The sequence below is a fragment of the Protopterus annectens genome, chromosome 5.part0 (assembly GCF_019279795.1).
Source record: "Protopterus annectens isolate FY-2018-M chromosome 5.part0, PAN1.0, whole genome shotgun sequence".
Classification (NCBI taxonomy): domain Eukaryota; kingdom Metazoa; phylum Chordata; order Ceratodontiformes; family Protopteridae; genus Protopterus; species Protopterus annectens.
In genome coordinates, this window is record NC_056735.1 from 1729405053 (window position 1) to 1729420568 (window position 15516).

General features: G+C 35.5%; 1 protein-coding gene across 1 annotated transcript in view; it reads left to right on the forward strand.

The window, feature by feature from the left end:
• The window catches only part of OCLN (occludin), a 395619-nt gene extending 382934 nt beyond the window's left edge, over positions 1-12685 (forward strand). Inside the window, exon 9 of the mRNA XM_044071525.1 lies at positions 12641-12685. Within this exon, the coding sequence (XP_043927460.1) occupies positions 12641-12673 (33 nt within the window). The 3' untranslated portion in view covers positions 12674-12685. The remainder of the gene's footprint in view (positions 1-12640) is intronic.
• Positions 12686-15516: the final 2831 nt, after the last annotated feature.

Here is a 15516-nt window from a genome sequence, read left to right on the forward strand (position 1 = left end):
AAAATATATGTCATCAACAAAACGCCAATAGAATTTTACATGCACATTAAATTGTTCAATATTTAAGATGTTTACATTTTCCCAGTATGCCAAGACCATATTGGCATAGCTATTGGCACAGGACATGCCCATAGCTACGCCAGAGGTCTGCAAGTAATATTGCTTCTCAATTAGAAAAACATTATATTCTAGTACCAGCTCTATAAGGTAGCAAATAAACTCTATTTTTCTATAGGTGAGAGAGCATTCTTTAAGAAATTTTTTTACATAGGAAAGATCTATTTGGTTAGGTATAATCGTAAACAGAGATGTAACATCTAATGTTACCATAATCTCTGTACCAGTTTCAGCATAACTCAAGAAAAGAGTAAAAATCTCTTAAGAAATATTCTGTATCACGCAAAACAATAGCATACTTGTCTAAAATGGGTCTTTAGAAATAACTGTTTCTTCAAAGCAGTTAAGAGACTTAGTGAACCTTTCAATTAACTTTTGTACAGAATAAAGTTCTGTGTTGGTATATGTATTGTCATCTCTAGCCATGGTATTCATAGTAGTAACGTAATACTCTTTAACACGACAAAAGACTTGCCTTTATCGGCTGATCGTATTACAATGTCAATATATCTCTGTCAATTTTCAAGTGCTTGTCTCTCATTTTTATTTAAGTTATAAAACTTATTTGGTTTATACTCGCTATTGGTTTCAAAAAGATTATAAATCTGTTGTTCACAAGAAAAAACTTCAGAATGGAAGGCAATGTTGGACAGAAAGTACTTGGCTTTTTACAGTTACATGCACTTTCATGTGAAACAGAAAAAACAAACTGCTCTTTAAGAGCTATTTTTCGTACAAACAATTTCAACTCTATAATAGTGTCAGCTAAATCAGCCCTTTGAGAAAGAATAAAGGACGAACCTTTTTTAAGTAAAGAAAGTTCAGCTTCTGTTAACTGTCTCTGCAATAAATTGCATACTAGTTTGTTATATTCTACATTTTCTTGAGAGTTTGTGGTTCTCAATCCTGAAAGGAGTTCTTTCTCTTGAATTTCTTTCCTTTGATGTTCACATCTTTGTATTCTTTGCGTTGGAATTTGCAGGGTAAAGGGAGACCCAAAAAAACAGAGTTACCAGAAATATTCAGTGTTTTAGGCCGTGCTACCTGTTTTGGAGAAAGAACAGTTCTTCTAAGCTGCTGTTCAGTTGGGGGAGGGACCACCAAAGGTGTGCTGTATGTAGAGGTATTCGCATTAGGTGAAGAAACAGCACATTCCTGTACCACTCTTGAAGCATTAACAGAACCATTATTTTGAGTAATAGAAGAAACTTCCTCTGAGTTAGCAGGCTTAGAAATTCTAGGTTGTACTGGGTCTTTATGCTGCTCTCTCGGCCAAGCAAACACATTTTGTTGTTGGAAATCAACAATGTCTATCTGCATTTTTTCTTTTTTTTTTGAGCTAATAGCTTAATTTCATATAGGTGTAATTGTTCAATTGACTCACTCATGAGAAGATCAACTTGTGCATCAATATTAAGGCTATATAGTTCTTTTTGCAGTTTATTAATGTCTTCACAAATTTGTTGCTCTACAGGCAAAAGTCATTGAGCAACTTAATATAAAAAAAAAAAAAACTAGTCTCTAAAGTAATTCTTTGCCATTTTGCTAAAATTTCCGGGTAAGTTGTTCCATATGAGGGCATATTCAACACCCTCAGCTCTCTAGGAACAACTTTCAGCACACAGCAGGCTTCAAACTGCAGTCTCTGACAATGATGTCTCTTTAACTTGTATAGCTGATTTTCCAAGTGTTTAAACAAGTCTTTCATAAATGCACTTTCATTATGCTCAGTTATTAAACTGTGTGCAGAAACATCCATATTCTCAATTAGCAAAGGATTACCTTGTATATTTAAGAAACTTTGTAGTTGCCTCCTTTGACTAGAGTTGCCAATAGAATCAGCCTGTGGCATGGCTTCTGCATTTGTATCAGAAACCTCACAGTATTTGAAATTATTTGATTTCATAAGACAAAATATAAATATATTAAAAAACGCATAGGTAAAAGATATACCTATACCACCATCTACTGTTCATTCAGAAAAAAAAATGTTAAAACATGGTTTGTTTGAAAAAACTTTCTCATTGAAACCTATTCTAGAATGTTACTTAAAAATACATATTTCTAAAACAAATTTGTGAACATATAATATGCTAAAAGCTTCACTCAATAAAAAAAATGTCAGATTGGAAACTTGATAAATCCATAAAAGCATTTTTTAAAAAACATCTAAAAATGCATATAAACCACATGAGTATAAAAATATATTCAAACAAAGATAAGATATTTATAACTTTATCTAACTTGGCATAAACTATAGCAGCAATAGGAAAGTTCACTTCACTGATCGAAGTATACATTTTGTCTATCTATTTTATTGTGTGTATAAATATCAAAATATTTCAACATATATGTTTGTATATGAAATTCTTATTATTTAATTTTAACCCCAACTTGGAAAATGTGTCCCACCTTTTATCATAATTCCTTAGTGGGACCCAGAGGCTTATAACTTAGCCGAGTTTAAGAAATGGGGCAATGGAAATACATTCATTTAACCCTGTTTTTTTTTTTTTTGTTTTCCTGCAAGATCACTTGCCACCAGAGTTCCCTGTATTCAATTCTTTCTTTCCATAAACCCCCTCTTACATCAATCTTTACCCTTTCTAATACAAAAAAAAACAAGAAATGGGCATCATTACATTCTTGCTTATTTTTAAAAAGAGTATTTGTTTGCTTTTTATTCTGTATATCATATACATGTTCGTATATATTATTCTTCTCAACTTTCGTTCTGTCTTTCCTATATAGAATGCCTGGCAGACTTTACATTTTGTCAATTATATCAAACCTGAATTCTCACAGTTATTGTATTCCTTCCCTTTCAAAACTGTTTCCCTACTTTCAAAAAAATGGATTCTTTATTAATAATGAAGGGGCATTGAGTACAGTGCCCACATTTAAAGGTTCCCTTCCTTTTTATTCTAGTTGATACATCAATTGCCTTGTTTGTTTCTACAGTTTTTAATACTTAAGGATTTCTTATATACCACTTTCAAATTCTCCTTTTTTTTTATTTTTTCTAGGTCAGTGATGGAGGTAAATCTGTTCCATTCTTTCTCTAAAATGTTCCTAACTAATGCTGAAACTTGCATTATATTCAATTACTAAGGCTCAATTAAAATCTTCTATTTTATTCTGCCTGTTGTTTCACTTTTTAAACCTAATATAGGTTAAAATTTTTCTGATCTACCTTCTGCCACTTCCTTTTCTATTTTTTCAATTAACACCTCAGGGTACTTTCTTTTAATAATCATTCTTCTTAAGGTAATCATTTTATTTAAAAAAATCCTCATCATTAGATGTCATTTGTGATGATCTTGTGTACTGCCCCCAACCAAATTTCTTTTTTGATACATTGGATGAGCACTATTGTAATATAAATAAGAGTTGGAATAAGTGATTTTTCTGTGTACCTTTGAATTAAATTTGTTGTCCTTCTTATAGATCATTACATCTAAGTATTCCAGTTTTTTCCAAATCAACTTTAAATGTAAATCTTAAGAAGTCAGTACTACTGTTTAAAAATTCTATGAACTCTAAGATCTCTTCCTCAGTAGCTTCCCAGAAGATGCAGATGTCATCCAAAAATCTTTTATATAACAGCCATTTACTGCTAAAGATAGATTTAAACACCTGTTTCTCTTCCCATTTTACCAAAACTAGGTTTGTGTAAGTTGGTGCGCAAGCTGCACTCATAGCTACACCCTTTATTTGGTGAAAATATTCACCTTTAAAGTAGAAAAAATTATATTTGAGAACCAAGTCCATTAATTGAAGAATTACAGTACATTCATTATGTGTTAAAATCCTATCTTCAAAAAATCAGCTCTTCCAAAAGTGCTAAACCTTCTTCGTGAGGAATGCTAGAAAACAAATCAATTACATTGATGGTAAGAAACTTAATATTTTCTTTGTATAAATTCTGATCAATAGTTCTAAGAAAATCCCACAAATCCCTAAGTATATATTTTTTCTCCTTAACCAGGACGATTTTAGTTTTGAATCAATATATTTAGCAAGGGGGAGTGTCTTCGAACCCTCCACAGACACTATTGGTCATAAAGGTGGGTCAGTACCATTTTTGTGCACTTTTGGCATACTGAATATCGTTGGTATCTTTGGTTTTTTCACCTTTAAATATTGATGTCTTACTGTCAATCAAACCTTCCAAAACTAAATTCTTCAGTTCCATGTCAATTCTACAATAAGCTATATTAATCTCATTTTTTGAAATACTTGTATATCTCTCAGGGTCCCTTAAGATTTTATTCATCTTCCCTTCATAGGTCCAAGTATCCATCAATACAATTCCCCCTCCCTTATCCGGCTTCATAGCTCTTGTATTCATGTCTTTCCTTAATTCATTTAACAAGGAACTTTCTTCTAAATTTAAATTACTTCTATACTTAACTTTATCAAAGTTCTTTCTTATTTAATTTTCCACTAAATACTCAAAATTTCTAATTTGTGGGTGTAGGGGGGATTAAAAACACTCCTCTTGGCTAAATTATTAGGTAAATAAGGGGTTTCTTGGTTAAAAAAAACCTGTAGGTTAATTTTTCTTGTAAAAATCTTAACGTCCAACAATATCTTGGTGAGGTCTCCGTTTTTAAAAGGAATGAATTTCATACCTTTGGATAATAAATCGAAATGTACATTTTGCAAAGATATACTACTAAAATTATAAATACTAAAATCATCTCTAATAAATCTATATTTGTTGTTAACGTCCTGAATGAATACTTCATTGACTGAGTCAGGGTGGTGGGTACTTACCATACTTAGTATCTCCCCCTCCCCCTTCTTGATCGTCCCTGAAACTTTGTATACTGCTGCTGATAACCATTTTTATTTTTCAATCTTTCTAATCTCCTTCATGCGGGGGTATTCTTTGAAATCATCCAAGTCCTCAACTTGTTCTCCTATTCTGGGATTCTCATTATACACTCTTTCATCATTGTTTCCCCTCCCACCACTCTCCCAAAACTTATTACCAATCTTGGTTTCAGGGTAACAAGCATTGTTTTTATATTCCTGTAAATCCCTTTCTAATTTCTTAATTTTCCTCACAATCAGTTCATTACACTGAACACCAATTCCTTTTCTAATTTTGATTTAATTTTCTTTTTCCAAAGGAATCATAAACATCAAGTCATTCTTAACACTTTCATCCAACACATCAATTTTTTTAATAAGTTCCATTTTTAATCTTTCATTTTCATTAACCATAATTTTTAACATTTCTAGCCCACAATTATTAAAAATACAAATCAATTCCTTGTGAAACATGCTCCCAGGCACCATGTTATTCGGATATTTACAAATAACGCAGTCCTTTTGGAACAATGTTTTCCCTAATACATTCTTTTAAATAACTGTTTTAAATTTCCAAAGTCTTATACTTATGCAATAACTTCTCCAACTTTTCTAGTTGGTTTCTAAATGTGTCAGACACTGGTTTAAGTTTAATATTTTTGTCTTTAAAGTTCCTTGAAAAACTGACCTGAAGCCAGTCTTTGAGGTCCATGTTAATAGCCTCATTAATTGTTGTACCAAAATGCATTTCTTGCCCCAACGCTATTTCAGAAGCAGAGTTCATACCAGATTGTCCATGGTTTCTGCTTGTTTCTTCCTGCCGAAAAGCCACTGGAGTTTGAAGAAAAGAATGTTCGTTGTTGCTGTTTAATTGTGCTGGTAATATGTTCATAGCTCTTGCCCCAGCCACGGCTCCTGATGAAGTTGAGAAACAAAAACGTATGGTTTGAGCGTTAATGTGTTTTGGTGGATTTTAATAAAAGTGATTTTTTAAGTATTTTCATTTCCACACTGTGACACTACGCTGAGAATTAAGTAACTGAACAGTTTCTGCCGACTGGGAACTTTAAAAACATAATGAATACCATTGTCTGGTTGTATTAATATATTGTATACATCAATGTATTTACAAAAAGTACATTTACCACAGATAGAGGTACCAAAACTAGTTGTTCTAATACTAGGTTGCTTTAATTTACTTGTATTAGGGAAACAAAGCTGTCTTTTCAACGATTTTTTATTTTTATAAACAAAGGTTTACAATAGAGGTGCAAGTTTGAATGAATCAGTACCTCTTAAGCCAGTTCTGAAAGAAATAAAGCTTCTTAAATAAGTATACTGCTATGTGTGTTTTATGGCAATAGCCTTTTATGGTTTCTGTTTTAAAAGAAAGCTGTGCCTTTAAATATTTATGGTTATTGTGCTTGAATGTTTTTATTGGTAGATATTCAATTGATTGCATTTTAAATATTTGAGATGCTGTTGATTTTTTGTATGGTTTGAAGAAGTGATTTTATCGTGAAAGCGCTCACCTGTGTTCGAATAAAAGTCTATTTGGATTTTACACTGCTCTTTGCCATGTGCTTTTTCCTGGTTTGCTGTGGTGCTGTGTTCTACATTTTTGTTCATACTTTGTGATATAAGTTTAACTTGTTATCTTTTAAACTGTCAGTTAAGCTGTTTTTTTATGGAATTGGCTGTTATTTGACTTGGCTTTCTATAATACTATGCACACAATGCTAATGAATCAAGTGCTTAGCATGGAATGGCAACTCTTGACTTATGATGATACAACTTCCCTGAGCAGGAAAGACCCAGCTGTATCTGTAGAGGTACTGCAAGATGTAATTACCTCAGAAAAAGGAATGAATGGGCTAAAAGATGGAGGAAGACCAAGGCTTAGTAGTGGAGGTCTCAAAACGTGCAGTCAAGTTTAAGAAATCAGATCTCCCTCTAACAAATCCATATGGATATTAAAGAAAAATTAATCCTTCTAGATCATCACACAGAATACATATTGACTTGAAGTTTGCAGTTTCCAATTCATGCCAACCATTGTTGACAGCATTGTTGGCAGTTTCTAGATATGAAAAATATTTCTACTTTAAATCTGGTTATCGAACAGTAATTGTTGATGTTAATCGTAAGGATCGCTGCTGCAGCATAATTCCTTTTAAATGGGAATAAGTCCCAGGTGGGGATAGCCATGCTTCCATCCTGACTTCCAGAGTAGTCATACATGCACAGAGCACACAAGTCTGCTTTTCTTCCCATGCTGAGAACATCATGATCATAAATGGAGAGCAGCCTGTATCATCTGCAGTAAATTTTTGCCACAAGAAGCATTCAGTCTCAAGTCTTATCAGCTCCGTCCGGCAGTTTCCTGAAAGTGATAAGCATCCAGTTTGGCAGTCTTGTTTTTGCAGTTAGAGGTCAAATCCTTTTGGTCAAGGTTGTACTGTTGTGTCAGGGCTAGCCACTCTACAGTGTAAACACTGGCTCTGAGATTCAATCACATTGACTAATGTTGTTGTGGCACCCCAAACTCATGTAAAAAATGTGAAAAAGGGGGTTGAAGTTATGTTGTTGCTTTCTAAAACTGTTTTTTTTTTTTTAAGAGGATGGCTATACAACTGTCTCATGTGAATGCTATAAGGCATTTTGCTAGAAGACTTTATATGATATGGCTGAATCCTCCAGGCTTTTGTGGAAAGAAAAGGACTTTAAGCAATGGGGCACTGGTTACCTGTCCCTTACTCAGAAAGAGTACCAACCACCTGAAAAAGAGAAAAAAATAAAAATAAAATGGTTAACTAAAGTTTGCTATTGACTGTTAGCTGGGTGTTATTTTTCAATCACTCCCTGATATGGAGTCACTACAGAAAGAACAAATACTTATAAACTACTAGTGTGCAGAAAAAAGTGTTAGAATTAAATGCAAAATGTGCAATATTGTTATAGTTGGGAAATAACTCTTGTCTGCAATTTATAGTATAGCCAATACCCAACTCCAGACTGACAATGATAGTCGGGTATCTTAGCACCTTGGTAGACTACTCTCATTAATTTGTCCACCATGATGTAGCATCAGTAATTAGAAAATCCTTCTGTCTACTACAACTGATTTCTAAATCATCTAGGTCAAAAGAAGTTTTTATACCTAGGTTCATAGGTAGGTACTAGGCTATCTGCCCGAAGGCATTTATAAGCCTAGCCAAAATGTGTTAGCTTTCGCCACCCCTTAGATTAGTTCCCTGTGCCTCTGTCCAGCAGAGCCACTGAAGTGATCCCCGGGGTAAACTTTCTGTTTCCCATCCACTCATCAAGGTTTCTTTTGAGGAGTGTTAGTGAGGAGCTCTGCCTAATATAGATTGGAATCTTGTTCTAAAGCACGTGAAGTGTCTGGGACAGGAATCTATCCCTCCAGCACATCCTATTTATTGTTGTAGTGAGGTTTAGATCCCTAGAGCATGTGGCTTGAGGGGATATGGTTTTCTTTAGGTGGAGCATGTCCATCAATTCTAGGTTGGACATGGCCTTGTATGTCAGGCAGAGATCACCTCTATGTAGGCGGTATGCAACCGAGTACAGCTGGGGTTTCTTCAGTCGAGCTGCATAGGGCATCTATTTGATACCAGTGAATCCTCTTGGTGAAGTACTTCTGTGGTCTTTCCAGCTGTTGCAGGTGTCTTGTAAGGTACATCCCAAATGGGGTGTTGTACTCTATGATGGGTCTGATGAGTGATGAGTAGACAGGCACAATGACCTCTTTTGATCTGGCTGCAAACCCTTTTGTGATTAGGTGGTCCACATAGAAGGATTTTCTAACCACTTTGGCAATGTGATTATCAAAGGAGAAATTACTATCTACTTGGGTCCCCAGATCCCTTATTACATCTTCCGTATTTATTTCCGTATTATCCATGTCGCTCGTCCTTGGTTATAAGGTAAGAGGAACAGGTGGGGTAGTTCCTTTATATGCTTTATTATGTATAAACACATCAGGATGGATAGCAGCAGCACAAAATATAAATGAACTGATTAACTGACACTACACAGACATGCATGGTTACATCTCAAAGGCTTACTACAAAATGGCAGTCAGGCTCGCATGTGCTCAGTATTTATACATGTGCAAGCCCATGGAAAGCTTCTTAAAGGTTTACATACATATTGATCTACATCCTCCCTCTTTAATGAATTGCCCACAATAAAGTGACATTTGAAAAAGACATGCAGTTGCACAAACAATAAGGAATAAATACAACATTCATGTCCAAGTTGCTGTGTATCTGGAACATGGTCTGGAAATGTGACCTGATCTAGTGATATAGCAATTAGAACTGGGTTTAGCAACAGGGACAGTCATTGATGAACAAACTGTTTCAGGAGTTTCGGGATTCTTCTCAGGAACATGGATATTTACTGGAATGTCCTCTGGAACTGTAACACTTGATAACTAACTCTGAGATCTAGTGTCTTTCTTGCAGGTATGATACTCAATACAGGCTCAGACACCAAGACCAAATATTTCCAATTCCACCTAAATTCTACTCCTTGTGATTCCACAATGTACAATCTATGTTCTTGACATAAACTTTTCACAACTCCAATTTGATCAAAACCTCTTGTCTGCATCCTCACTATCTTCCCTTCTTGTAATGGATTGAGCAGTTTGCTGGACTTATCATAATAGGACTTCTGGGATATGCACTTCTTTAACAGATGGGCTTTCACTGATCTGTTGCTCTTGACACATGGAACCAATAGATTACTGCTGATTGTTAGTGTGGTTCTGGTTTGTCTTGACAGAAGTCTATGTACAGGTGAACCAACATCTTTATCATGAGGAATATTTCTGAGATTCAAGAGATTCAGGAAAACATCACTATTGTCTCATTTCAACTTCTCTAATAACTGTTTCACACCTTGAACTGCACGTTCTGCCAAACCATTTGACTGTGGGTACTCAAGGCTACTTGTAACGTGAGTAAAGTCCCATTCTTCAGAAAATCTCTTAACCTGATGGCTTATAAACTGTGTACCATTGTCAGAAATTATTTTGTGTGGATTACCATGGACTGCAAAATGATGCTTTAACTTAGTAATGACAGTACTGGATACTAGATTAGGAAGTAGGTCCATCTTGAACCAATTTGAATAACAGTCTACTAATACCAAGTAATGCTGACCATTCCATTTGAAAATGTCTGTAGCTACTGTCAACCAGGGTAGTTGAGGAATCTGGTTTAGCTGAAGTGGTTCTTTCTGAGGATGTGGCTTAGTACTATTACATACAGAGCAATATGAAAGTACTGTCTCAATGTCCCTTGACATGGAAGGGCAAAATACTAGTCTTCTCACCCTTCTTTTGATAGAATCTGCTCCTGGGTGGCCACAGGGTGGCCACAATGCAAAATAGTAATGTACTCTTGTTGCAAGGATTTTGGAAAAAATCACTTTTGGACCTTTCATGATGATACCATCATCAAACAAAATCTCATCTTTGTAAGGAAAATATGGTTGTAGGTCTACTGGTAAGCAAGTTTGTTTTGCAGCCATCTTCTACTGATAAAGTGGTTGAGCTTCTGAAGAATTGGATCTGAGGCTGTATGACTTCTAAGCTCATCAAGATGTGTGGAAGAAAAAATTCTCACTTCCATGACTTCAAAATCAACAGTCTCATTTTCATGTTGTTCAGTGGTATTTCCGGATGATCTGGACAATGTATCAGCAAGATAAAGAAGTTTGCCTTTTATGTAGACAAGATTGAAATGATACTTTTGCAATTTCAACATCATGTGTTGCGATCTGGCTGGAACTGTATGCATAGGCTTTTTCAAAATAGTGATTAGAGGTTGATATGTTTCGATTTGGATAGCTCGACCATAAATATAATCATGGAACTTCGAACATGCAAACACAATTGCAGAGAGTTTTCTCTATCTGCGCATACTGCATTTCAGTTTGTGTTAGAGCTCTGGATGCACAGGCTACTTGTCCAGCGTCTTGAAGAATGACTGCACCAAGACCAAATTTTGAAGCATCACAAGAAAGACTAACTGGTTTGTGCACATCATAGTATAAGAGTTGGTGAACTGGCAATTTTCTGTTTCAGGGCATCAAATGCTCTTTGGTGTTCTAACCCAGGACCAGGATCCATTTTTGCATGTCAGCTCTCTAACAGTGCTGAAAGTTGGCTCAAATCTGGAATGAACTTGCCTAGATAGTTAACCGTGCCAAGAAAACGTTATAGGGCTTGAACATTGTCTGGAGCTGGCATCTCAAGAATTGTTTGCTTTGAAGGATATGGTCATAAGCCTGAAATGGTGAACAAATGACCACCATAAGTAACTTCTCATCGCCTGAATTTGCATTTCTGAGGATTCAGCTTAAGATTTGCTTCATATGCTCTTTCCAGAACTTTCTCAAAGTTTATATCATGCTCAGCTTCACCATTGACTCCTACTAGAATATCACCTACTATAATAGCACACGGATAACCAGAAAAAAATTTGCTCCATTGCATGTTGGAAGACTTCACTGGCAGAATTTATCCTAAATGGCATTCTCAAAAATATGTACCTGCCAAAAGGGGTACTGAAAGTGGTTAGCAATGAAGATTTACGGTCAAGCAGAATTTGCCAGTATGAACTCTCTGCATCTAAGACAGAAAAAAACAGTGGTATTTGGCATAAGATAAGAGCAGCAATTTCCTTGACTGTATATATATTGGATGATGAGGTCTTTTCAGTGCTTTGTTCAAATCGCTTGGATCAATACATATTCTGATATCATCTGAGCTTTTCTTATGAGCTACCTTCATGGAAGATACCCATTCAGTAGGTTCATCATCTGGGCAAATTACACTTTGCTGCACCATTTTGTCTAGCTCAGCTTTGACTCTGTTCTGCATAGCTACTGGAACTTTCTGGGCTGGTCTGACAACTGGGGCTACCTCAGGGTCTAACTTCATGTAGTAAATTTAAACTAAACATGAAAATGATTTTATGTATTTGGGTTTTACTCAAGATTTTAATGAATACTTTACTTTTGATAGGGTGGGTTGTGTCATGTGATTTAATTAGAAATATATAAAACTTGTGCTTCTTTGAATTTGGCTGTAACACTGATGAAGGATTTTATTCAAAAGCTCTGTGATTTGTTTTATTAAACTATTTCAGCGTTGTGGATCATTGGTTATTTTTTTGCTGCTATTTGGTCTTACCTGCTTCACTTTACCACCTTGTTCACTTTTTACTTTATTTAAGTCATGGCTCTTCCCAGCAGAGTAACATGAAAGCACTACTGAACCTTCAGTTTGAAGTTTTTTACCACCATAAGCAACAAGCTTCGCACACTTTGCCAAATCAAGCTTCTCACCAGCACATACTCTAGCAAGTGTTTCTGGTGACATAACATTGTACTTTGAAACTGTGTCAACTTTGAGATCTATGGGTCTCCCATTAATCCGAACAGTAGAAAATACTTCATTCTTTGCCCATAAATCTACTGCATTGACTGTTTCATTAAGTACAGACACATTATCAACATAAAAAGTAGGGTCACACCTTTCTAATTGATCTACTTGTCTCTTTTAATAAAAGAATGAGCCTCTTTTGATTTACAAAATCTTTGGAAATGATTCCACTTTTTACATGTGGCATTGCTGACCAAAAGCTAAGCATTTTTCTTTTTCTTTTAGACGCATGATTTCCACCACGGTTATGACAGTTGACTATGAGGCCAAGTAAGGGTACATACTTTGAGTTTACTGATTCAACCTTGTGCTTCACTGAGACTGTGTGCACACTGGAATTTGCTAGAAAGGTGCAAGGTTGCCCAGGGACTGTTGCAGGGATTACAGTTGCTGCCATGTGCTTGGGCCTGTTTCTTTTAACCACATGCTGCATACTATCAACCTTGGCCTTAGAAGATATTGGAAGCATTTCTCATTTGTAAACATATGTGTGTGCTTTTCTGTGAGCTCATGTATCTGACAAATCTCTATGGCCTTATTCAAAGTTAAATCACTGTCATGAAGCAAAATCTTTCTCACAGCATCATCTTTAATACCACACACAAGTCTGTCTTTTATCAACTCATCCCTTAAATCACCAAATCTGCCAGTTTTAGCTTTGAGAAATAAGGCTATGATATGTGCTGCAAAAGTTTCACCAGGCTTTTGCTCTCTTGTGTAAAATAAGTGTCTTTCCATTGTAATATTCGTTTGGGGATTACACATTTCTCTAAATGTATGTTTTATGTAGGTGGGGTCTTCCCTTGATTCAGCCGGTACCACTATATGACAGTTTTCCCCTCTCCTGCAAGTACAGCAGGTGCATACACAAATGAACGTTCGCTTTCTATGGCTTCTGAACCAGCTAAATTAAGCAGAATAACTGCCTTTGTACATACATCTTTATCAGAAAATGCAGCTTGTATGAAAATATCATACTCTTGCTCAAGCACTCTCCAATTCTCTACAATATTATTATGAAATACGAGCGGACCTGGTTTTTGAAATCCGTCTGCCATACCAACAAAGTATGCCCAAACACACTGAAAATATGTCCCTTGTAATTGTATACACACATGCACACACAGTTAGTACTTGTAATAACATTCAAATGCACAATAAACTCTCTGAAGTACTGTACTTTGCGAAATATGCTTTGAAATTGGCTGTGTTTTGTGAAATAACTGCATTATAATACTGCACAAACTTGTGAACACTTTATACACATCAGATATCTTGAATAGCTTTAATTAATGCAGAAAAGTAGCACGTAGTGAAAAAAATTTGGTCATTTTCTTTATTTTATACATTTTATGCGATTTGGACATTGTTTCAAACATTTTTTAAGTATTTTGAATATTTTTATCAATAAATCACAGTTTCAGACATTTCGTTTAACTAGAAATTCATTTTGAGCATTCTGAGTGCTTCATTTTATATCCTTCCAATAAGAAATAATTTAAGCACATTTTAATACCTGGAATTTGTTTCTGACCTGTTTTGCTAGTTATACATGCAGTAGGGATGATATTCCTCCATCATTAACTGAGTACCCTCTGTTCTTGAATTTGGATCCCATTCTAACACCATGTCGCTCTTCCTTGGCTATAAGTCAGTACGAACAGGCGGGGCAGTTTGTTTATATGCTTTATTATATAGGAACAAATCAGGATTAATAGCAGCAATATAAAATATAAACAAACTGATTAACGGACAGACTACACAGACATGCATGCTTACATCTCTATAGCTTACTGCAAAATGGCAGTCAGGCTCGCATGTGCTCAGTATTTACACACGTGCAAGCCCATGGAAAGCTTCTTAAAGGTAGTCATACATATTGATCTACAATCCCCATATACTTGGCCCTATTTAGGCCAGTTAGAGTACGTGTCCCCTTTGGCATGTACCTACTTGGACACATCATGCAGCTAAAAAGACTCCAGAAGTTCTTAACTAAAAACATTAGTTCTGCTACTTCCTTAACTGAACTCCAATCCCTCACCCAAAAGGTACTGAACATTGTGGAAAATTGGTTCCTACAGCACTGCCTACTCCTGAACCAAAAAAAAAAAAAAAAAAAAATTACTGCTCTTTAACCCTACAAAAAAGCCCACACAAATAGATTTCACAGTTTTATCCAGTAATGGTACTGCTATATCACCAAACCCAACTACAAAACTCTTAGGAGTAACAATTGATAATAACCTCACCTTTGACACACACATAAACAACACAATAAAATCAGTGAACAGAAATCTAGGCTCACTTTATAGGATTAAATCCTTCCTTACTCCTACAGCTAGAACTACTGTTGCCCACACCCATCTTATCTATACCCTCCTCTATGCCTCTCTAGTTTATACCAATCTTTCCAAAAGTAACCTCAACAAACTCATACAACATTGCCAGATTTGCCACAAGTTCCCCATTTAGAACCCACCATTGTCATAATCTAAAACAACTGGGCTGACTGGAATTCCATAATCAACTTCTCTTTTACCAGCTTACTATCACACAAAAGATCCTCTGTCATCTTACTATTACACAAAAGATCCTCCATCATCCTAGTAACACACCTATACTTACTAGCTTGGTCAACCCCCTACATAAATCTATCTACCCTACGCTCAGCAAAGAAATTGCAAGTTTCTATACATAAGTCCCACAATAAAGCTGGGGACTCTCTGTTTTCCAACTCCGTGGGGAAAACCTAGAACCTTCTCCCAAAAGAACTCTCATCTCTGTTCTCTACACCACTCTTCAAGAAGCAACTCAAAGAATACTTTTAAAATAACTGGCTATGTCCATGCACTAACCCAGATTAATCACTTCATCCTTTATACTTTGTCTATCTTATCTAACTACTGTGTTTGCTATGCACTCCTTCCTACTAATCTCTGAACAAATGTATTTTGCTGTCAGGTAAAATTATGTACTAGATAGAGTATCATAGAAGGTACTATAGTAGTTTGTCCTTTTCTAGCATACCCTCTATTGAATAGTATGTATTTGTCTATACCTCTTGTTTATATTATTTCTCCATTTGTCTTGTAAACTTT